At 45.4% G+C, this 25,613-nt stretch overlaps 1 protein-coding gene across 3 annotated transcripts in view; it reads right to left on the bottom strand.

The window, feature by feature from the left end:
* The window catches only part of Prkn (parkin RBR E3 ubiquitin protein ligase), a 1,199,081-nt gene that overhangs the window by 394,380 nt on the left and 779,088 nt on the right, over positions 1-25,613 (bottom strand). For all 3 annotated transcript variants that reach the window (XM_047557058.1, XM_047557059.1, XM_047557060.1), the window contains exon 7: positions 12,065-12,201. In XM_047557058.1, coding sequence (XP_047413014.1) covers positions 12,065-12,201 — 137 coding nt within the window. The remainder of the gene's footprint in view (positions 1-12,064; positions 12,202-25,613) is intronic.

Raw genomic sequence — 25,613 nt, 5'->3', positions numbered from 1 at the left:
ATAATTTTTTCCAAACTCCTGAGTAGAATCAGTAATAGAACATAGAAGATAACCTGGAAGGCATTCAGATATTACTGGAAATACATGGCGCGATTGGTCCAGGTGTTATGCGTTTATTTCCAGGTTGACATTAGAAAGTAAACCCCTCCTTCTCCTCCTGCTACGTTGGTCTGCATTCAGACCGTCAAAATTTTTCACTGTCCTGCTTGGGAACCAAATGGTCTCCACTCTCATGAATATGTAAATCAACCCCTCTAAGCACATTATTAATTATTTCAAAGACAGTTGGAGGTCACCAGCTCATACCGATTTCTGTGCATGCAGTCTCATTAACGCAGGATGTCACACACTGAGGAGGAATAGAGCCTTATCGCAGTCACTGAGAGAGCGTGCGTGCATGGCCAAAGGGACACAGAGCCTGAACCACCCGGCAGGCTCCGGACACACTCAGATGGTGTCGGTGATGAGGAGGTGGGATGAGAACGCAGCCCACCCCCAGAACCAACAGACAGGCATCCAGGCGGGAGGCACGGATCTACGCCTAGCCCTGCACCAAAGCACAACTCTCTGGCCTGGGACTACAAACCGACCCGCTGCCTCTCATACTAAGTTCACGAGTGCCTCCAAGAGCCCGTCACCTGTGAAGACACACATGCCTCCCACTTCTAGACTCTGGAGAGCGTGTCTGACACTGCACACCGCCAAGCGCCTTTTTGGCTACACTCAGGCAGTCTGTTTAGGTGATTCTCTGTGATCAAAATGCTCTGACTCTAATCATGGCACAAGCTGAGGTGGGACTCCCACAAGACCCAGTGTCGCGTGCAACACTGACAAATAAAGGGTATTTAATACAGGAAGTGAACTGCATCTTTTTTTTTTTTCTTTTTGGTACTGAGGCTGGCCTTCAAACTGTGATCCTCCTGCCTCAGCCTCCCAAATTGCTGGGATGACAGGCATGGGTCACTGTGCCCGGCTTGAACTGTGCTCTTAAACTTCATAAACCCAATTCTAATTCTTGCCCCATTACAATAAAATGAACTTGTCGCCTGAGCAACTATTCATGATCACTATTATGGGTTGCTCTATACTTCTGACTGTACCCTTGAAATCTAAGAAAAACGACAATAGGTTACTTTCATACCTGAAAACAGCTGAGGTGAGGAAGATAAACATACAGAGCCATTATGCAGTATAACGAACAAAATACATGTAACAAAGCGAGAACAAAAACCCAAATGCTGGAACAATGTGCACTGTGTTCGGAGGGTACTGCCCAGCTTCTGGGAGGGAGACCTGGAGAACTCGTTGACGCAACGGTTTGAAAGGTAAAAGCGGGTGAATCCTGGTTTTATTTAGGGATGTGCTCACGGGTGGCGACGCCATGAAGAGAGGTCAGAAGGTAGGTACACCAAGGCAGGAAGGAGGAGGCTGTGACAGGGAGGTCCCACGAGGCTGTGGCTGCAGGTGAGCTCGGGTGGCCCGGCCCAGGCTCTCTATTACTGCACAAGCCTTTAACTACACAATGCATGCGCAGCACTGTTGTGTATGCATGCTGTGGCTCACCATATGTTTACGACTACATCCAACTACTTAAAATGATGTACTTAAAGGTCAATTAGTAGTCATTTACGGTTATAATCCCTCCTGCCTCAGGAGAGCTCTCTCTATCCTGCTGCAGAAAGCACAGATGCAAAGTCTGTGCTGCCTGCCACGAGGCGGGGGAGGAGCCTGGATATACACTTTAAAACCAAGGGAGCCTGCGGAGCGTGCCTGGCCACTCCTGAAGCTCCTGCCCACCCCCTTCCAGCTCTCCTGGATGAGCAATGAAATTGTACTTGAACGTGGTTTACTGTGGCCCTTATAAAACAAAGGGAGAATCATCTTTTTAAAGACTTTTGTTCTTAGTGACTTAATGAAAGAAGTAAAAAGTCAGTTTGGAAAGCAGAAATCCGAGCTAAGGGAGCATCAGGTGGGGTTCCCTAGACAGGGGCCCCTCCTCAAGGCCGAGAGAGCAGCTGCGCGCCTGCTTCCGTGGGCGTGGCCTCACTTCCTTTCCAATCGCTAAAGGTGCACAGGCCTCAAACCGGCCCAGAAACCCGGCCTCTCTGAAGTAGGGGTCTATAAAGGCCGCGATCCCAAGGTCGACGGGTGACTGAACAGACGGGCCTCGTCCGTCTAGCTGCAATGGGCTCTGGGACACCAGCGATTGTGTCTTACAGCTCTTTTGCTGGTCCTTGTCCGTGTACCAGTCACTCCTAGAGTGAAGTGATGGATCGAGGGTGGTTCCTGTGCTGGAAGAGAAGCTGAAGAGCCTTCCAGTGACTCCTGCGCTTCCCGCCCCTGCATCAGATCAGGGACTGTGCTTGCAGGCCTGCCCTTGCCCTCGGGGCACCCGCCGGACCCCAGCTCCCAGCACTTTCCACCCTGCATGGCAAGGTGGCCACGGCACCACCCTCTGCTCTCAGGACTGTGGGAAGGAGTGATGGGCACCATCGGTGGCCTCGTCTCTGACCCATCTCCAGCGCGGAGCATGGCTTGATCGGATCCGCCTGGCCCCAGGAACAGGACCACTAGAGGGTGCAGTCACAGTGTGGGTCCCTGATTGATGGGGTGGAGCGGGGCCCCTCAGCCAACCCACACTGGGCCATGACACAGGCAGAAATGAAGCCGGCCTGGGTTAAGCCACTGCAACTTCAGGGTTGCGCTGGTGAGAGAAGTTAGATGGCTACCCTGTCTGAATATCGCCTGACACATCAAAATCAAAGGAAAGTTACCAAAATTGCTAAATAACCCCCAACATAAAACAGAAGAGTCCAGCATTAACCTCAGAAAATGAGGAAGCTTGATTTAATTTCAATTCATTTTGAGGCAGAAAGAGCACTGTCCTTGGGCTGCACGCACTTCAGGGGTTAAATCCCGCGTTCGGTCCTGGGCGGTCTTCTCATGTAAACTATGACAATTGCACAAGATGTGGCATCTCGAAAGACATGATTTCAGAGAGACACAGACAGATGCAAAAGTGATGTGGATAGGCTTCTAGAAAGTTTGTTACTATTTTAAAGCTTATGATATGGATTGCCAAGTTGCATCTTGAAAGTATATGAACTTATATTCTTACAGAATGTGCATCAGTCATTTCATATTTTGAGCTCGATTTATTTAATTTGCTACCAGGGATTGAACCCAGGGGCATTTCACCACTTAGCCACATCCCCAGCCCTTTCCATATTTATTTTGAGACAGGGTCTCACTGAGTTGCTTAGGGCTTCACTAAAAGACTGAGGGCGGCTTTGAACTTGCAATCCTCCTGCCTCAACTTCCAGCGTCACTGGGATTGCAGGCATGTGCCACCACTCCCAGAAATATGCTTTAAATTAGCAATGTTATCAACTAATTATATTGAACTTTAATATATCTATTGACCATTTGTATATCTTCTTTGGTGAGTCATCTTTTAACATATTTCTCTACTTTTCTGATATGGTTTTAGGAATTATATTGATTTGATTTTTTTGTATGTATCTGGACAACTATGTTTAAAAACAAAAATAAATTATCTTGTTTTTTATGCTTAGCTCCCTAACTAGTTATCTGGAACTCAGAATTTTTGAGTTTTCGGGCATCAGGGATATTTTTGTACCTCCCAAAGTCTATAACTACCTTTCTCATGCTGCAGTATTGCTATGTGAAGACAATGACCCCCCGAAGGACTGCAGTTGGTGAGTGGAGACACTTGATGGAAAGGAAATGCATTTTAAATTAGATGAAAACTGTAATTATATAAAAAGTAACCTAGGAGAAAAAAAAAAAAAAAAAACAGAAAATGAGCAAGAACAATAACAACAAAATACCCCAGAGCAGATGCACCTGGACAGCACTGGTGGCAACAAGAAAGACACATCCAAAGGAGGGTGGAATCACCCCTGTAACCCTGAAGTCACAGGAAATCCGTGTTATCGGGACTTAGAACAAACTAGAGTGACACTCCATGCATCACCACCATCATCATTGTCGAACGATTCTAGAGCGACGTTCCAAACCAAATCAACCTCAATTGGTGAAATTCCGCTCAGTTACGAGTGACAATGGGTTTCCAGAGCAGGTAGAGAGGGTTGTTTGACATTTCAAAATTACTCCCAGCACTGATCTAATAATAGCAGGTGCAGAAAAGAGACAGCAAATATTTCAGAACAATGAAGAAGTTTCCCCAAAGCACATACATTTATATAAGGGTTTATCAGAGGTTCTGGAAACAGGATGTTTGGCCTGTTTGACAATCTTATTTTCAACTCGGTGAGCATTTGCTGAAAGACCTGTGCTGGGTAAAATCACTCATAGACAAAAGAGACCTGGGCAGAGGGAGTAGTTTTGTACTTACTGGTGCCAAGTTCTCACCTTGAAAATAACTGTTGCTTACAGAATGCTCACCCTTGCCGTGATTCTCAGACTTAAGCCCAGGACTTTAGCAAACATTGATGCCCCCCGTGACAGGTTATCGTGCGATGATTGTCTCAAAGCCCAGCCTGGGCATGAGATCGTCAAAGCTTCATGTGACTGGAACATGCATTTGGATTTGAGAATCAGCACCTAGCAGGAAACGGGGTGGCCAAGTGGTGGGAACATGGGGCTTTGGCATCAGCTGCTTCGGGTTGAAATCTCAGCTCTGTTTCTTACTTTGTGAACCACGCCCAAGCCTTACTCCTTTCTCTATAAATCATGGACAACTAGACCTCCTTTTCAGGTTTGCAGATGGTTTAAGGAAGGAACAGAGATAAACATCAGAGATGGTTTTCTTTTGACCTTCTTTTCCAGGGAACTTCCTGGGATATCATGCTTTGTGATTGCAGCCTCTTCCATTCACAGAACCATAAACAACGCAAGTTCTAGAGTCCCAGCTGTCTGGCTTTTTACTCTGGCTCTGTAACTGACTAGCTGAACTGTGATGTGCAACTTAATTAACTTCTGTGTGGCTTGATTCCTCCTTTGGAAGATGGGAAGAATAACAATGTCCACTCCAATAAGGCTTTGTGGAGACTGAATGGACATAGGCCTGTAAGCACCGAGAACGGCATCCTAGGTACAGGAAGCACTCAGGACAGCTGTGATCATTGCTCATGGTGACTCTTGGGGAAGTAAAATTCAGCATCCCATCTTTAGAAAGTATCAAAAGTTTCCGATCTAATGAGGAGGTCACACTAGGAGAGCAGGGTTTACACTTGGAAGGAATTTTAAACCAGTTATAGTTACCATGACAATTTTGTCAATAAAAAAGATCAGTTCACTGTTGACAGTCACACTGTGAAGAACATAAATGTCTAAAAATGAGCTTTGAAGGTGTTCAGCTCATGAATATTAAAAGACCCTTGAAAGACTAGATTACAGCAAAACAAGCAAACAAAACTTATTACATAAGTTTTGGTAGCAGTAAGTATTCAACATTTATATAGAAATGAGTGTATGCAGACATGATTAACAGGCCATTTGGGATACAGATCATTTTAATAAACATACATGCATACATACATACATACATGTGCATATGCATGCACGTATTCTGGCTATTGTGGGAGCGGTGTAATTTAGAGAATCATTTATAGCCTGTACTTTTTGATATTGAGTAATAATCCCAGATTCTGGTCTCAGATTTTTAAAAATTATTTCCTTACGAAGTCAGTATCCTGATACTATTACATGAGTCCAGGTGGCGGAGACGGTGACTAAGGAGCGCTAGCTGGGGAGAGGGCTGTTCTGGGTGGATGGGGGCAGGGGAGGGGGGGAGGGTAAACAGCTCCCCTCTCCCATGGGAAGGAGGAACATTCCAGAACAGCATCTGCACAGGACAGATGCCTCTCGCCTTAGCTTTCAGTGCAGCAGAGAATGTGCCAACCGAGAGGATGACTTATTCCAACTCCAGAAAGTCCCTCAGCCAAGGCCAAAGCAGGAGCATGACCACCAAGAGAACTGGAAGGACTCTTCACCACTGATCTGCCCCATTTCCAGCTTCATTCAAACTCTAAGGTCGGAAAAATCAAGAAATGGATTTAGACTGTGATTCCAGCTCCAGAGAAACTCACCTCTGGGGTTGTATAGGAACTTTGTCTTTGAAAGGAATCTCTGGCTTGAGGGATAAGGCCTCTAATTACATAAGTAGATCTTGATTTAATTTTTTTTGGAAGATTCCAGAAAAGGCTAGTAGCCATCATGGAAGCCCAAAGCAAGTTGGCTAGGCATTTTCAACCGGGATGGTGATATCTCTGAACAGGTTCACTGTTCATCAGTAGGTCCACTTCTAAGCTTCCAGAAACCAAAGACAACACTGGAATCTAGCTCATGAAATGCAGTCATTTTACATGGTTAGATTGCTGAGGTCAGTGAGGAGCCTTTGAGGAAATGTCCATCAGCACCAAGAGTGTCCCAAGCAGTCGCATGCCCACCTGGCTACATCAGACAGCGGACCTGGCCCAGACCTGGAAGCTCTCTGCGGCCCAGGCTCCAGGAAGCTGCTCTTTCAATGCACTCCGAGTTCCTTTGTGGAATTAACTCTCACTTCTGCTTCCCATACAAGGTATTAATGCATTTGATTTACAAGATTTGTAGACACAGATATAACCTTCTATTATTCTCACCATGATGCAACACCGTGCCATGCAAATAATATGCCTCATTGTCTGTTGCATTGGTTTATAATTTGATAAGCTTTGGTTTTCAAATTCACTTTTACTATTATTTTATGTGTCTTGTTCTACATTCAGTAAATCAAAGTAAAGTCAAATTAAACAAAGAAAAGAGACGGCCAGACAGATGGATACATGAATACTATTTGATAATTATTGGACTTATGGATTGAGTTTCAGGACACACTAGACTGCAGTTAGACATTTTCAAATACATGTTCCTCTGTGAATGCTCACATAGACGCAGACATGCACATACCTATTAGATACACTGTAGATGGGAATGCATGTTCAAATAACAACCAAAATAAAAGCCAGTGTTCATGGTATGCTTACTCTCTTCAGCATTTAACTTAAGGGAACTTTATAAGACATTATTTTAATGCATTCATACAACAACTGATAAAAACAGGGACTGCTGTATTATCCCTATGTTACCTAAAATAAGCCAAGACACATCAGGGCTGGGTGTTTTGCCCTCCTTATGAAGCTAGTGGGATTCAGACCAAGGTTTCTCTGAGGCTTTGTGTGCACCTCAGGGAGGAGCAGAATGATTCACTCACTGGTTTCTTGAGCTGTGGCAGGACTTACAGAGCTGTTGTTTAAAATAGGAAAACAATTAGCCTCATGAAGACTAATGAATGCAGAGGCCCATAGATACTGGACGCTTCTCATGCCCTTCTCAGATGATCCCCTGGAGCATGTCCTAAGCGAAGCATGGTGCCCTACATCACAGTCTGAGGCCCGGGCCCTCCTGTCAGTTACCCTTCAGCAGAAGACCTGTGCTTGGCTATAAGAATGATGGATAAACCATCACAGAGAAACCAGACTAACTCTGTTAAAACACATAAGTGACTTGCGAATAATCCCTCAAATCATTGAGGACAGAACCAACAACGTGAGCCCAAGCAGAGGGGAAAGAGCAAGAGTGACCAGGCGATGCGCTGTCCTCCAAGAGGCCCTGAGTGGAGGGCAGTCACCCTGAGAGGGCCCAATAGACACCAAGCAGGAAGAAAGGAAGTGTGCATCTCTGCTGATCCAACCCTAGCGACAGTCCAGCTTGCTCCTGCAAAATTAAAGAAAACAGTCTATACCACTTGAGGGTCTCTTTAAACATGACATGGGGAAACATTTATAAAGGAGCTATGTCAAGTTTTAAAAAGGCTGAAATGATCCATGAAGAACAATGGCGTGGTAAACCAAACCGCATCTTCTCACAAGTGCACACGTGGAGACACAGGAAGCAGGCGCGGGCGGGGGCGCATCGGGCAGGAGCCTGGCCCCCCACCGCTGCTCAGTGGCCTCTGGCTTCAGACCTGGTCCTCTACCTGATTCACTCCATTCTTTTTTAACAGCAAAATAGACAAATACTCAGGGTCTCACTAGCAGGAGCCACTTTCAAAAATAAAAGCAAGCGTCTAGGAGAGCTGGTTCTAAATGACCAGCATGAGGGACCGTGCTCAGGAGAGGAGCGCAGGAGAAACGTGACACGGCACGCTGAGGCCCGCTCCTGCCCTGCTGCTGACCACGCCGACAAGGAATCCACCCCGTGAGCCCGCGAGACCCCAAGGACGCAGTTAGTGAAAAACAGTTTCTGAAAAGGTATTTAAAACGCAACTAAAATACAACAAAATCTCCCAAACACATTCTAGTGAGGCAGCGCCTGACCAGGCCCAGTTTTCTTACAGTGGCTGTAAGTTATTTCTTGGCAAAAAACTAACAAAATTAAAGCAAACCCACACATGTTCTTTACAAAGACACACGTGACCTGACTTCCTTAACCTGTGCGTGGCCGGCAGGGCCATCGGTGGCAAGCCCCCCGGGAGGCGTTCTGAAGGCTATATGACTGGCCTGTTCCTCAGAGAAAAGGTGATGCTTTCAAAGCGATGGAGGAAAAGGAGTGCAAGGGTCAAACACATGAAAAGGTGCTCGACCCGCTCAAAACAAGAAGTAAAAGGCAACACGAATCCCATTTCTCAAGTCTGTGACCCAGAAAGATGCCAAAGTGTCCCACCTCCTGCACTGGAGAGGCAGCGAGGGCCTGGGGCTCCCAGGCATTGCAGGTGGGAGCGACACACCAGCTCTCAGGAGGGAATTTACAAAGAGTAAAATAGGGCTGGGCGGCTCAGTGGTAGAGCGCTCACCTAGCAAGCGTGGGGCCCTGGAGTCCATCCCCAGATCCAAACCGGAGACAGTAAAATAAATGTACATTTTCCCATTGAAACCATGTCCCCTGTTCTAGAGAATCCATCGTGATGATACTCTGACAACAGTATGGAAACATAAGGCGCACAAGTCCATTAGCCATAGCGACGTTTGTAATGAAGAAAGGAAAAGGAAGAGCTGGACACCCGCGAGCCCCTACACGGACCGCAGTGGTGCTGTGTGTGACGATGGAGCCATCTGCTGAGCGTGATCTCTAGAGGATGATTTACACTAGAGAGTGAAGAAGTGGGGTAGGGAGGATGCGGGAATAACGCGGGTGATCTCGCTCAGTAACAGGATTTTTTAACCAAAGCAACATGTGTGATTTTGGTGGTTTTCAACGAAAATTCCATAAACCTGAAATTGAAGTGAAAAAGTCCACATAACTAATGTTGTAGTTCACAATTAAAAAATGTATGCATGTCTCCTGGGTTTTTGAACTAGGTCCAAACCTGCAAGCGGCCTAGCAAAGTGAGTGTCTCAGGTGACACGGAGACCGTGACTGTGAATTCTTTGCCCACCGAGGGAACCAGAGCCCCTGAGAAACCTGCACGACCTTCCTGGACTCCATTGCCCGGTCAACGCACAAGGAGCTCACCACGGTGTTCTTTTCCTTACTCTTCTGTGTCTGAAATTTTCTATAACAAAAGGCCAACATTTTACGAATGAGTGAAGCATCGTTATGGTTTGGATGTGAGGTGTCCCCCAAAACCTCATGTGTGAGACAGTGCAAGAGGTTCAGAGGAGAAACAACTGGGTTGTGAGAACCTTAACCCCATCAGTGAATTAATCCCCATAGGGATTTACTGAGTGGTAACTGATGTGGTGGGCGTGGCTGAAGGAGGCGGGAATTGGGGGGCATGACTTTGGGGTACATATTTGTATCTAGCAAATGGAGTCTTGCACCATGATGTCCTGCCTCACCCCAAGCCCCAGGAATGGAGTCGGTCTCCTGTGGACTAAGACCTCTGAAACTGTGAGCCCTCAAATAAACTTCTCCTCCTCTACAGTGGTACTGGTCAGGTCTTTTAGTCACACTGACTAAAACAGACATGAACTGATTATCAAAAGTGTCTTGAGAATCTTGGGAGTCTTGAGAATGTTGTTTGGAAATGCTTCCAATATATGGTTTAGTAAAAAATAGGATTCACCAGGTCACAATTGCCTTCCTAAAAATATTAAAAGTTAGAGTTTTCCAACCTACACATGATGCTCATTGACTTTTGAATGCTGCTGTTAAAAATATAAAAGCACAGAATGAGCTTTCCTCATACGTTTGTGACTCTTAATATAAAACACTGTATTGTTGGTAGAGATCACTGGAAAATGAGCATTATGACTCATAAAGTCATAAAGTCCACATTGCATCTTCCATTTGGATCTCTATGTCATTTTGAGGAATATTTATAAATATAGATATAAATATCTATATATATGCATGCTATGATTGACATGAAAATTAAGTATTGAAACAAATTGAACTTTAAGCTCGCCTATTGACTCAAGGTATCACATAGTTTCAAACTACAATTTTCAAAGCCAGGAGGCATGATTAATCACATTCTAGTCATTAAGACATATAAGCAGTGATGTAGCAGCACCTATTGGAAATTAACTCAAAATGGATGCATGACCTGATATAAGAGGCAAACTGTTAGAAAAAACAGGAATAAATATTCATCACTTCAGATATGCCAGTGGACCATTATTCTTGATACTAAAGCAACAAAATAAAACAAATAAATTGGACTTTCAAAATTTAATTGTTTTTTCATCAAAGAACATTATCAGAAAAGTGAAAGCCTACAGAATGGGAGAAACATTTGCAAACCGTGAGTCTGATAAGGGTCTTATAAGCAGAACATGCAAAGACTCTCACAGCTCAACCACAGACAGGCAAAGGACCCTATTTGAAAATGAGCAAATGACTTGAATAGACACTCCTGGGAAGCCGATGTACAAATGCAAACAAGTTCATGAGAAGATATAGCATCATTGTCCTTAAATGAAAAACCAAATCCACGGGACACTGCTCCACACTCACTAGGATGGGTAGGAACGCACAACAAGACAACGACAAGTGCCACCAAGGATAAGGAGCAGAGGGAGCCCAGTGACCACAGGCGTCAATAAACAGGGCGTGGCAGCTGTGGAGGGTCGGATATTCTAGAAAAGGCGAAGCTCAGATTTCTGCCTCTAGGCAGTCCTTTGCAGGAAGTGCACATGTGCGCCTACGCACAACCTCACACACAAATGTCCACGGCAGCATTACTGGTAACAGTCAGAAGGACACAAGGCAAGTGCCCCTCAACAGATGAATGGATAGCGGCATATCACTCAGCTGTGAAAAGGGGTGAAGATCGACACACGCCTCGAGGTGACAGAACCGCAGGAACCTCGCCAGGTGGAATGTGGCGGGCCAAAGGCCGCAGACTGCGTGGTTGCTTTTTTAGAAAATATCCACAATGGGCAAGTCCATGGAGACAGAAAGCCCAGTAGTGGTGGCCGGGGGCTAGGGTAAGGGACCCTCGGGTGACGGCTTTGTGGGCGTGGGGTGTTCTGAGATGGTGAAGGAGTTTTAAAACTAGGACCGTGGTAGCTCCTGACACTGATGCAGCTGATGCCTCTGCACTGTGGGCTTCAAAGTGGCTCATTGCATGTCACAGCGACGTCACCACAATGAGGCAGGATAGCTGTGAAAGCCACGCAGTGAGCGTAAAGGGTGTGTTGTGAGGCTAGACGGTGAAAACGCCCAGCTTGGACTCATTCTGCTCTCGTTTCTTTCACGCGGGTCCTTTCACATACACCGGGTGCATGTTCGACCCTTTCACTGGGGCACTGAAACTTAAGCACCTGGAGAACACCGTTCTAGATCCAGTGTAAGAACTCCAGGACTTACACTGGACTGGCAGGTGTCCATCAACCCACAGACAAACCGTGAACCTTGCTGAATGATAGTTTCCAATTTCTTTGCAGTGCCTATTTGCAAGTGGAGTATTTCCTCGTCCAACACAGTACCCTGGACTCTTCAGCCTTCACCGTGGATCCTTTAGGTCCAGCAATGACCAAATTTCAATTTTCAACCTAGGGCTCAGCATGAGGCGTGTCTGAGATAGTTTTGTATTTAGAGTCATTCTTCTTCTTAATTAGCATTAGAAATGGAACAAAGGAAGAGCCAGACTTACCCACACAGGGCAGGGAGTAGCCAAGCTGAGGGTCGTGGACGAACTGCCGGTCGTTGAGCCTGGTCACGCAGTACAGGTGGAAGCAGTCTAAGCAGATCACGTGGCGGTGGGTGCACTGGAAAACCAGGACCGGGCTCCTGTGTGGATAAGGGAAGGTATTTCAAGGGGTGCCTCCAGTGGCAGAAAGACCACACGTGCCTGCAATCCCACTGGTGGCTTAGAGCACGCTCTGTGCTGGGACTTGGGCTACACTAGAGTCCCTAGAGGTGCCCTGTGGACACAGGACATCGGGAGTCCCTAGAGGTGCTCTGTGGAAACAGGACGTCGGTCTCTCAACAGTACCTTTCTCTATCAGTACGTCTACCAACCAGTTGTTCAGACCTGGGCTTGACCCTAATCTCTTTCTAGAAGTCTCTCCTGATGCATAATTTCCACTTAACTTACCGAACCACCCCATCCACGGCATCTGCTTCCCCTGACCTACCATGACCTCAGGGTATTGACGTGTTTATCATCTCACCGATTGTGAGTCCCTTGAAAGTAGATACTGTGTCTGCTACATCGATATTCTCATAGTACTAGGCATTAGTAGGTTTTAAATAAATGCCCCTTGAATTGAATTTCAGTGAAGTATAAAATCTGGACTTCCCCAAAGTCAAAGGGAAGTTTCAATTGCACCTGAGTAAGAATAGACAGCAGTCACTGGCAAACAGAAAAGCAGAAGTTAGAATTAAGAGATCAGGCAATAGGAATTTTTCTACTTTAAGATTTTGTCTATTCTGCATCCTATCCAAATATTCAACTTCAAATTATGGTTGGAAGATTACTAAGAAATCAATACATAAAAATCCTTAAGTTTTGGATCCCTTTAAAACATGTCATAGGAAAACAGATCTCCTGAAAGCCATGTAGCTTTGCTTGCAAATCAACCACCTGTGTTTATGTCAAAAAAGGAGACAAATTGAATATATTAATTTGAGATCAGTTCTGAGGCATTTGTAACAGTGAGAAAATTGCTGGATTCAATTTAGATAAGCCTATTCCCTATGTAATGACAAAAAAATACAAAATCAACACATTCACTGCATACTCAGTGCTAAGCAGCTATCAGAGCTCTCTACAAAAGCACTTTCTAGAAAAACAAAATTAAATATTAATATCATAGAAGAGGATTTCTTAACAATTAAAATATTTTCAAAATTCTGTTATCTCACTTATTTCAAAGCAATGTCGAACACAAAACCAAGTGGAGTCATGCCTGTTGGAGGTTGATGCCGTGGATCTGCAAGTCACTGGTCACTGTGCCTGAGCGAGAGGCCACACGTGTTTATACACATGACCTTGCTGAACCTACCAAAGTCCTTTCGGGCCTGTGTTCCCATCCCCAGGGCACTAGGTCATTAGGCACTGACCGCCCTGAAGGCCGACCTTCTCCCTCCTGTTGCTCTCCTTTGAAGACGGTAAGACGTAATGCTTTCCTGTTTTAGCATATGTCACCGTGTGCGGATGCACTGACATGCATACTCATCCTGTGACCCTACGTAGCTCTGAAGTCTCCTTCCCCTGTCATAATCAAGCTGTGTGGAAAATGTTCTCCACTTCACGTAGCTGGTTGAGCCTTAGAGGCCCCGGTTCTGCTATCAGCACAGGTAAATTCTGGAGAAAATATAAAGCCTAGAAAGAAAGCCAGAGATGACCCTGCAGAGGAAAGAAAAGAAAGTGATAAAATCCAAGCAGTCAAGCCACTGTTGTGGTGACAAGGAGACAAGGACACTAAGGTCCAGGTCTGGCACTTGGGTTCTTCTTCCCTGTTGGGAAGGGAGCGTGGGAAGAGTTCTACCTTGTGTGGGATGAAGCAGCGGACATTCCACTTTCCCCTCCAGTTACAAGGAGGTCCAAGTGAATGAGATCATCCGCGTAATCCGCCACACACCCACTGATCTGCCTCATGAACGCGCCATGCTACAAGGACCGGATGACGGAGGAACGGTAACCACACTGGAGGCCATTGTGGGGGATAAACTCCACAGAGCTCCAGGGCCCCCACACTAGGGGGCGTTTCGGATGCCCAGTGTGGGGCGTAGAAACACCTCCTTCTAAAACAGTGGACGTATCAGCACCTCAGTCCCCTTCCACCTCAGGGAACGAAGCTCCAGGCAGCGAAGGCTGTGGCCCAGAGGTGCGGCCCCCACCGGGAAGCAGGTCTTCCAAGCGACACAGGAGTCCTGCTCAAAATTAAGCTACAGCTGCCCAGGCCACTTCACCCTCCCTGAACGGAGGCAGGGGCAGGAAGGGAAATTCTCCACGTGAGCAGGCAGTGGATCCTGAGCAGCAGGGAGAGGAAAAGCCACCCAGGAGGCATCCGGAGGCCCCCTGGAGAATCTCAGAAACGTGTGTGACGTGGACAAGGGCAGCAGTTAAGGCTGGAGAAGTGCCGAGGCCAGGACTCGAGAGCCCTGTGGGATGGACTTGTGCAGTGTTCACCTCGATGACCCTTACCACCGAACAGGCCTCAGATGGCTTCAGGCAGTGCCTACTTGAACCAAAAAGACGGGGAGGTGGCTCACAACGGTTTACTGGTGAGGTGCGATGGGGCCAGGGCCCAGGACACAGAGATGCAGTCAGCGCTGCCAGTGAGGACAGTCATTTAACACCCCCGAAGGAAGTCACTACCGAGACTCAGGGGGACCCTGACACCGGGGGACCCTGGAGGGGCAGTGACGGCAGAAGTCACATGAGCACCTTCACATGCCTTCTTTGGAAATGAAAGGAATTTACAGGTAGGAGGTCAAAGGTGATAGACAGTCACCCAGGAATTCTGCCACTTTCTGCTCATGGCCAACTTGTCTACACTCACAGATACAGAGGCAGAGAGAGATAGGCAAACGTGTATGTTGTGATATACACATGTAAGTAAAGCTATAGGCAAGTATATCCATTGATTATAGATAGGTAGGCAATGATATAGGTAATAAATGTCTGCATTTCACAGGGATTATCAGTCAGATTTTTTGATATGACACTGTTAATCTCTTATTAAGAATATTCCTAGTAGTTTTAAAAAGTTAGGTGAGGGATAAACATGACACTTGCACAAAGGCTATTGGATTAATCAGGTGGGAAAATGAGGGACAGCCATTTACTTCAATGTGGGAGGATCTACACGAAGCTTAAGTGCTAGGTCAAGGAGGCAGGGGAGTGGCTGGGATTCATGAGCGCCCCTTTAGGCTAGATGACTTGCTAGGAACTTCACATGTCATGATCCATCCTGTGAGGGGCTGATAGATCTGGCTCCATGAGAATGTCATAGGCCAGACTCTAAGGGAAATGACTAAACAGACTCCCTTTTGCTCTGAGACTCCACATTATGTAGGAAATAAGCTTCTCCCATGGGAACACCCCACCTCTGTACCCATCAACAATTGCTTAGCTTCTCCCATGGGAACACCCCTCCTCTGTGCCCATCATCAGTTACTTAGTGTGACATGTTTAACAACACAGAATGACAATTCCTATGTAAAGAAAAATTGCTCTCTTTTGATTCCTATTGCTCCTAAACAATGTACCATGTGAATGGTGATTGTGTGGATGTTAGTCCATTCTTTAGTTTGTACCTAGGTAAGGGTCGTTTTGACCCACCTCCCCCTGTTGATGATCTCATGATGTTAGTTTGTAATTTTAAATCATAGCAACAGACACTTATGATTGATGTGATTTTTGGTATAAGAACCCCTACAACCCTGTGGTCGGGGTTGTTCTCCCAAGAGCCATTTTGGGGGCATTGTGTGAGACAGTCAGCGGCCGGCTTAATAAAGACTCTCATATTTGCACTTCTCAGTGGTGATCGGCCTGTTCTTAAGTTGCGCCCCATATCAATCCTCCAAAACTTAACTGTCCCTCCCCAGTCCACCCTGCCTTCTGGCATCTCTAGTCAGGACGGTCCTCACGGAGTCCAGGACTTCCAGTTCTTCTACTTAGCCAGGCGCTCTCCACCATCCATGTCCAAGGCATAATACTAGACTCTCCACTCAATCCCAAACGCTGAATCCAGGAGCAGTTCAAGACTGACAACCTCCAGTGAACTTTCTCTGAGGCCAGTGGTTCTCCCTTCACCTTTCCTCAGTTTCACTCCAAAGTTCATCCTTCATGTGCTGCAGATACTAGCCTCGCCTGTTTGTAAAGTGTTCCATATGTTCCTACTTCAGCTACCAACATTCAATGAGAAGGAATTACATGATGGCGACCACACCTCATGAAACAGAGCTGAGTGCAGGACAGTGAGTCGCCAAAGACATGGGCGCCCTGGTGGGAGGGTGAATAGAACACTAATGTGTAGTCCCTGGCTATGTTTCATAGTTTCTCTGCTTGAACTGAGGCTGTTCACTCAGTTGCTATTGAACATTTTCTTTGGCTAATGTAGGCACTTAGATATAGGTGTCCTAGAGACTCTGCGAAGTACGCGTGGCCTAAGCTCTGGATAACACACAAGCACAGGGCACATGAGATGCACATGGACAGGCACAAGGAGGGATATGTCATCACAGACCGTGGCAGCAGAGATGTCAGGAGACGGGATTGTCATGTCAGGATGGCTCCATCAGGGAGCCGGAGCTGATGGGAAGGAATGAGATTGGTACTGGGTCAGAAATGTGGTTTCTAGGCAGCAGGGTCATGGACATGGAGAAGAATTCTCTAAGCAGAATGCCAATCAGGTGAGCTAAGTGAAGGGACTAGAGTGGGAGAAGAGATGAGGAGGGTTGAGGACACAGCAGACTCTGGTATGAGTCTGACCTGAGGCAAATCCAGTCTGCCGGGCCTGCTGAAGGTTTTAGCTCTTGCCTGAATGCTATGTCCCTCTAAATTCATGTGCTGAAATCTGTAACCCTAAAGTCACAGTACTGGGGCTGGGGCTTGGGGAGGTGTTAGTCAGGAGGCTGGGGACCTCATAAGTGGGAGAATGCCTGGAGCAATGAGACCCCGATGGCTCCTCAGCCCCCATCCTTGTGAGGGCAGGGGGAGGCGCCACCTAGGAGCAGGAAGCAGGTTCCCTGGACCCACGATCTGATCTGCCAGTTTCTGAATCTTGAACTTCCCAACGTCAAGAACTGGAGAAGTGAATTTGTGTTGTGTGTAAGCTACCCAGTTCGTAGTATTTTGTTTTTAAACATTTGTTTAAAACATTTTGTTTTTAAACAAGGGAGTAACATGTTAGTTTCGTCTAACTCTGAGAAAAGTTTGGAGGGAGAGAAGCTGGAAGTAGAGAGAAGTTCGTGGAGGCCATCGTAGCAGCTCAGAGCCAGGTTGCTCAGGAACTGCACTACCATGTGGCCGTGGCTCCAGGAAGGGAGTGAGGGGACGGAGGGAGCGGCACTTCTGAGGGGGACCTGCCAGGACTTGTTCTCGGGGCCTGTCGTTCCTCCCAGCATTCCTCTGTGCCCTTTGCTCAAATTATGTGTCGATGTTAATTGATCAACCTAGGAATGGTTTTACCTGAATGAGCCAGGTTACAGAGCAGTTAACCAAAGATCGAATAAAGTTCTCCATCACACGTGAAGAGAATCGTAGGTGCCTTACTTAACGCCACCGGAAGGTTATTTGTGAGCAATGCTTTCTCTGTTTTTTGTTAAAGGAATAATCCAAAGACCCTTTGTTCACAGAATATTAAATGTAACTGAAGGAGTTTTTATTAAAAAAAAGTCAAGCCATCCATGTATATTGTACAAAGTCATACTGTTGTTGTACAGTACTCCAGACATGTGAACTCTGGTAAAATTAGCTCTCTAGTCTGCACAATGACACTAAGGTCTTCATATTTATCTCCTAACGTGCAGTCTCATCGGTGTCTTCCTCATTTGTGACCCCCGTCTGTTTCCATCTCAGTGCATCCAGTTCCTCCCTGTGAGTGAGTCTGCCTTCGCGCTCACTGAGAGAGCGGCTGTGGCTCCAGCTTCCCGATGTTACCTATGTCCACAGCAAGGTGCTAGAAATGTCGAGATATGTAAAGATAAGGACAATTCCAAGTTTTCAAGGAAATCTAAAGCTGGCGGAGTGGGCAGGAGGACACAAATAGTTGTAACACAGGGTATGGCATTTTAAGTTCTGCTAGAGATGCAGAAAATGTTAGCAGGCTGTGAAGCAGCCTCCAGGATGTTCACCCATGACCTCTCCATGTTGAGTAGGTTGATCTCTGTATCACAGGAAAAATGCAGAGATGACTACCTGGGACTTTGGGACGACATCAGAAGAGACTCCAGTTCCCGTCTGTGATCTCATACACTGTTTGTCCCCAGGACCATAAGCAGTCACCTTGCGAGGACACTCAAGCAGCCACCTGGGGAAGTCCTCGTGGTGAGCAGCTAGGTCTCAGCCCACAGCCAGCATCGATGTGACAGCCGCTTAGGTGGATCCTCTTTAAGGTAGCTCCTCCATTCCCGGCAAGCCCAGAGATGACCACAGCCCTGGATGACCTCTTCATGAGTTACCTGGAGAAAGAGCTATCCAGCTAAGCCTTCCCAAATTCATGACCCACTGAGACTGCAAAATAATATTCCCTGTTTTCTTAAGTCACTAAGTGGTGTGAAAATTTGTTACACAGCAGCGTTTACTAATGCAGGCTCAGAGGAGGAAAGGTCAGATTTAGATAATAGAGCATAAAAGAATTCATGAAAGTAGTGAGTGGCATTTGAGGATCAGAATTCCAGTGCAAGAAGATGGATACAACGTTTGAAGTCGAGAGGAGAGCATGATATTATAAAGGTACAGAGTGTGCAGGGCAAATGCTGTAGCAGGTTTCTTCAGCTGCCCCAGTGAATAGAGCAGGGGCACAGGAAGCACAGTATCAGAGAGCATATTAAAATCACCTGAAAGCAATGCAAATATAAATTAAAATTTTAAGTAAAAAATCCCTTGAGGAAACAAAAATAAACTTTTCTCACTTGCAGGAAAAAAAAAAAATCTTTCAATGTAGCTAAAACTTGACCCTTGAAAATTCACATGTTGATTTTGCTGTATTTAGTTTGTGCAATGCTAATATAGATGTCATGCCCCAGGAAGAGATTTTTGAAAGCTCTGCACAAACTCTCTGTATGTGATGAACTATGACTCCTGGGAATTTAATAAAATATTTGATTAGATAAAAAATAATTAGAGAATAAAATCTACTCCATTAAATAACTTGAATTTACCTTCTTGACAACTGTCATGTCAAATCCCTTTCAGATAGTGCTTATAAATAAAAGCAATTGAAATATCAGAAATGCAATGCATTGTAGTGTAATCAGCATTTAGCAAAATCACCTACTCACTGCCTAAACGCACAACTGGCAAAGAAGTCTCCACCCAGCGCTTGCCTCTGGACAGCTGGAGAAGGCACGTCAGCATGTGTCATAGGAGTTCATTATTTGAGTTAGCCAAGTGAGCAATCCTGTCACTAGAGAGGCCCCTGGTCCAAGACACTAATTGATAGACTCGACTTTTAGAAATTAAAACAGGCTTCAACAGTTGAGTGACCTTCAAGATTCCTCCCAGCAGCCACGTTTAAAATCTTGAATTCAGTTCATTTGCCCATTAGTGTGTTGGAACTGGAGTCCTGGTAAGGCCCTGGCAGATTCTGAACAAGCTCATTAACCACCCTTTCCAGTTTCTTCTTGCCTCCTCTGCACATGTTCTGATCTTTCATCCAGTCCACTCTGCTCCACAAGAAAAGGGTTTGCTTTGGTCCTCTGAACTTACCTGCAGAAGTCCCGTATTGAGTGTAGACAGCATACCACAGTACAAACTCATTATGTCTACATTGTCCACTTAGCCACCCTGCCAGTACTGTAGGACAGTCACTGTATGCCATGGTTATGTTACCATCCCATAAGAATAAACAAGGAGGTCACAGTCCTACAGGACTTTAAGGCGAATCATTCTCTCATAGCGTGGTAAGTGCTACCATAAAGATGAATTTAGAGATCACTTATCTGTCTCTGGGGCTGGAGGAAGGAGTCCAAAGATAGCTCATATCTCAATGCACTTAGGAAATGGAAAGAGAAGATACTGAATAAACTAAATATCTTCTCATTTATAAAGAATTTGAGGAAATACTTTATAAAATGATATCAGAAGTGTGTTAGAAAGGATTAAGAAAATATGGCCTCTATCTCTGAGTCAGACAGCTTTCTGTTACTGTAATAAATACCTGAGATAAGTCAGCTTATAAAGAGGAAGGTTTAACTTTGGCTCATAGTTTTGGAGGTTCATGATCGATGAGCTCTGTTGCTTTGGGCCTCGAGTGGCACAATGTGTCATGGTGGGACTAGGTGGTGTAGGAAGCCTGTTTATTTCCTGACAGTCAAGACACAAAAGAGAGGAAGAAAGAGGGGCTAGAGTCCCCCTATACCTGCTGAAGGCACCTCCCCACTGGCCTACGCCAGGACCTGCCTCTTAGATGTTTACTGCCTTCAAATAGAGCCACCTGGGGACCAGGCCTTAACCCATGGGCCTCTGGGGACATCCCACATGTAAACCGTAGCATCTCCTCTCCTACAATTCTCTTCTCATCATAAATCTGCATTCAGTGATCCAATTTCCCATCTGTGGCACTAAATGTTATTGAATTTAAGAGAATTTCTATCCTCAGCATCTGTTCCAAAGTTTTATCCCACTGATCTCCGCCCTTAATACTCTGCGAATGTCCCTATCACTAATGTATAACTTTATTCCTGGGCAAGGACTTGGTTTTATGCATCTTGTGGCATTTGCTTGTGGATCTCAGGGCTTTATTTAAAAGCTCCCTATTAAATTAGCTGCATTGTTATGTCCCACATGCTGACATGAAGGGAAATATGAAAATTTCAAGTAGCAGCTGCTTTTTCTGTTTCAGGCATATTTCTTTTCAATGTTTACTTGCACCTGCAAAATAGGGGCTACATAATTGCTTGGGGAAAGACACAGAGTGGCAAAAGCACAATGCTTTCCAGAGCCCAGGGCGAGGCTCCTGAGTGCGGGTGCAGCGTGAGGTGCAGCGTGAGCTCTCCAGGCTCACCTGGCCGCGAGCCTCTGCCCGTCTCCACCTCCCGCCTCCCAGCCTCACCTCCACCCAGGCCAATCTGCACAGCCTGGAAACTGTTCTAGGGTGGTTTTCATCAGGGGGGCTCTTGGCCCCACAATATGAACTAGTTACCCAAGGCCATGGTGTTCAGGACCCCGGCTTTGTGTCCACCTTTTGGAGCCCTCTACGAGCTTTACCATGCCTCAAAACGGGTCTCCACTTTTCCATTCACAAATCTTCTGCTTCTCTCAGGCCAGCCTGGTGTCTGCTGTCCCTTCTCCACCCATCCCTATGTGCACGTTGTTCCCATCTTTGTTTTCCAGAAGCTTTTTGGGCGAGCTGGAGTCTGACCGCCTCCGCAACTCCCCACAGACACTGATCCCTCAGTGCTTGCAGAAATGCAGAGATCATTGCTTCCGTATTGGGCTTGGCATTTTATTACATGCCACGTGCAGTGTCCTCCGCCAGCTTTATGAACCCAGGTTGTTCTTCTGACTCAAGGAACCACATACCAGCTGGGAAGCTCATGTGCAGGTTCCCGTGGGGAAGTGGGCAGGTAGGGTCCTTGTTGCCCTTCAGGAGGGTGGACCAACCCTGAGGACACCAAGTCTGCGAACTAATGGGAGGCAACGAAACTGCCTAAAAGGGCAAGAGTGGGTTGGCCTGACCAAAAAACTGGAGGAAAATGCACAAAAGCAGCTCATGGAAAAAGGCGGGGTGACATCGGGGATCCCCGCTCTCTGTGTTCAAGCCCTCAGCCTTGCCAAAGTTCCAAACTCCTCCCCAAGTTAACCGTGAGATAGAAAAGCAAGGATCTTGCTTCCACAAGTCACACACCGGTCTCTTTAGATTTAAATAATGCTTCAAGTGGGGTAATATTGGGTCCTTTTATTCATAACATTTGGAGTCACTAAGTAGACTATGCAAAATAAAAATGTGAACCACAGTTGCAGAGGGAGTTAATGGGTAATGAATCTCCTCTAGATGACTTCAATCTTGGAAGATCGTTCCTTGACCTTAGCTTGGCGTATGCATTGTATTTTCCAATGTACTATTGGCAGGTTGAACCCAAACAGAACCATTTAACTTCTTGAAGGGGAAGGCTGTAAACATTACAATAGAGCCATAAATATTAGAAATATGAATTAATCTTCTTTTCTTTTTCTAAAGTGAGTTAAAAGCCAAGTGGTTAGTCCTCTTTGCTAATAAATGATTTGCTTTACCAGTAGCATCCTTACTTTTCTTGCTAGGCCATTTATACTACTGAACAGATGCTGATAAAAAATTACAAATAGCAGGTACATCATAATGAAGTTTTTGCATATGAGACATGAAGCTAAAAATTCCAAAGAATCCATGTGAGAAAAATGCATATCATAAAAAATTCATCCTAACACCTTCCTATCTTCTAGTTAAAAGAAGTTTTTTTTCAAGGATCTTCCAAATTATGTGCCCAAGTGCTTCAGAACTAGTCTCAGGGCACCTTCTACTGAAACTGTCAATACATATAGCTCAAAAAAGCTGAAGGTAGATGTAACATAAACTCATTTCTGGGTCATATCATTTGCATAGAGCCACAGTGGCACAACTATTTAGCTGTTGGAGATCCTGTCTGTAGTGCATACTAACTCATGAACGTATCTTGTCTTTGTTTTTTCCTCTGTGAAAAATAGCTTGAAGCAGATAATGCCCAGATCCACTGCAAAAGCATTCTGCTAAATTGAGAAAGATATGAAGACAGATCTTGTTTAGATAAGAACCCCACTGTGAAATAAATTGTTCTGGTGTATCCCCAAATCTCATGACAGGAAATATTAATGTGTTCAGAACCAGTCCAGTGGCTGTGAATGTTAGGAGCTATTTAACATAAGAAATTATTGCAGACACAGAGTGGTTATAAAAAGATACATCTTTTGCTGCCAGCTCACAAAAAAACTTGCACAGATGATTTCATATCGGTCTGGAGTTCATTCTTAAAATGAGTGAATGAATGCTAATAGAATGCTGGATCTTTTATCCTTTTCATCAGCGAAACATTTAAGAACCAGACCTTCTGAAATAGTGTAGCTTGAAACAAAGAACCCTCCTAAACAATCGTCCATATCATAAGAGTTCCACAATGAAAACATGGAAACAGTAAGTCATTGTGAAATTTCTGAAATATCATTAGATGGATTCAACATTTAAATTTTTAACATAATGGAAGAATTTGTGGAGGATAGTAATTTTTCCAATTTAATTTCAAATATTAGAAATATTTAAATATTTCTAGAATATCTACAAGAGTAGTACATAGCATTCCAAAATATTTCCCTAAAAATAATTAAAATTGGTATAGCATAATAACACAAATTCTGATGAATTCATGTATAAACCCAAGAACTGGTGCAGACGTGGCTGCCTGTCCACTCATCAGCAGCTGGAGGTCAAGGAAGGACCCTGGGGAGGGTGGTGTGAGCTGGTCTTGGACCCCCGTTTCTATGGTGTGAGGATTTGTGAAATGATACAGGGATTTTGTTGCTTTTAATTTAGAAGACCATACATCTTTTTTTTATCAAAAGCCAGTGGAACTTGAGCCCTACTGGAATTTATATGTGAAAGGTAGGTCCCATTTAGGATTCCAGTTTCTATGACCTCTTGAACTAAGGCATGTGTTGCTTGCAACAGTTGGCCAGAAGATTTCTGGGGAATTGCCCTCCCTGCTAGACTTGCCGAGAGGGCGGCCTTGATCCAGAATATATGGTCCTGATCCAGAATCCATAAGGTCAATCAGAAAGGTTATTGTGATACAAAACAAAACAAAACAACTCACAAAACATATTAAATAACTTTTAACAACTAAAATTTGATTAAAATTCACTCATTCACTGATTCATCCATGCAGTGCTGGGGATCAACCCAGGCCCTTGTGCATGGTGAGCACCTGCTCTACCACTCAGCTACACCCCAAAACCCTAATTTAATTTTAAAGCTGTTTTTACTTTTTTCCATCCAGGTCAACTGATCACTGGGGGAGAATGGCGTACATGGAGGAGGGCTGCCTGGTCCTGCCTGGGCTGGCCCTGCCTGGGCCGGCCCTGCTCTGTGCTCCTACACACAAAGTTGTTCATATGTTGAATCGTCTGTGTTCTCTCCAGACCAGAGGTCAGCAAACTGTGGTTGGGGCCCCATCTGGCCTGCAGCCTGTTCTCGTAAGCAAAGCTGCTGGAACAGCCACACTACAGACGGTCTGTGGTTGCATCTCGGTGCAATAGCAGAACTGAGCTCAGGGCAGGACTGCGTGGCCCACGGTCCGAGCTACTCATCGAGCAACCCTCACAGAACACTTTTGCTTATTCCTGCTGGAGGTATTGGCCCCATAAACACAAGGGCTGTCTTCTGGTGTCCCAGGCGCCTGGCCTATGGCTGATATTCAGAAAGCGTGCATATTCTGTGTAAATGCCCAACTCATGGACCAATTGACTGAAGGAGTGGCTAAGAATGCATAGGGATGAAGAGAAAGCCAACAACAATTTTGGCAGTATTCAGAGGAATGCAATAGATTATTGGCTTTGAGTTAAGCCATTAAAACTACTTTTCAAGATTGAAGACACCATTATCTTCCATTCAGGTCTTTTTTTTTTTTTTTTTTTGGTTAAACTGACTCCAGCATGGAGAATATTCAGGGCTTGTGACTTTGACCAATGGAAAGGAAAAGGGACACAGAATTTGAAGAGAGCAAGAGAACAGAGGACATAATGTTTCCCTTAGTGACCAAAAATTTGTTGAGTGCCCACAATATACCAGGCACTGTCTTAGGTCATAGGGTGCCTTAGTTCTTCCCTTTGGAAGGGACAGATAATAACCAAACAAATAGATACTAGCTAGTAAAAAGTGATTGTAAGAAAATTACACAGAGTCATGTGGCATCTGTTGGTGCACTGCTACCCAATGGGTGGTCTGGGAAGACCTGAGGGGTCAAGCACATTGATTCTTTTTTAATTTTTATTTATTTTTTTGTGGTGCTGGGGATTGAACCCAGGGCCTTGTGCTTGTCAGGCAAGTGCTCTACCAACTGTGCTATATCCCCAGCCCAAGCACATTGATCCTTGAATGCAAACTGCCCATAGTCTGGTGCAAGAGGGTTTCCAGGGGAGGAACAGTCAGTGCCAAGGCCCTTGGGCATGAATGCCTGGACATCTCTGGAGAAAGAATAAGAGTTGGCATGTGGGGACACAGAGACCACAGGGCAGCAGAGCAAGTTGACACCTGAGGAGGTGGAGTAGCCATGAAGACTTTCAGATATATGCTGGGGAATCTGGCTCTTAGGTAAAGGCAAGTCAATATAAGATTTTAAGAAGGTATGAAAATAATAGCATTTATATTTCAAAACTTATGCCTTGTGTACCAAATGGTTTGCCACTTAGTAAGAAAGAGGGAGACTCCTGGACATTGCTATGGCATCCCAGTAAGAAAAGCGGGGGCTAGACCCCGTGGTGGGGAGGGAGAGGTACAGACGGGGTGACCACGTGTCAG

The sequence above is a fragment of the Sciurus carolinensis genome, chromosome 7 (genome assembly GCF_902686445.1).
Source record: "Sciurus carolinensis chromosome 7, mSciCar1.2, whole genome shotgun sequence".
NCBI lineage: Eukaryota > Metazoa > Chordata > Mammalia > Rodentia > Sciuridae > Sciurus > Sciurus carolinensis.
This window is presented reverse-complemented; position numbering and strand designations above follow the sequence as displayed.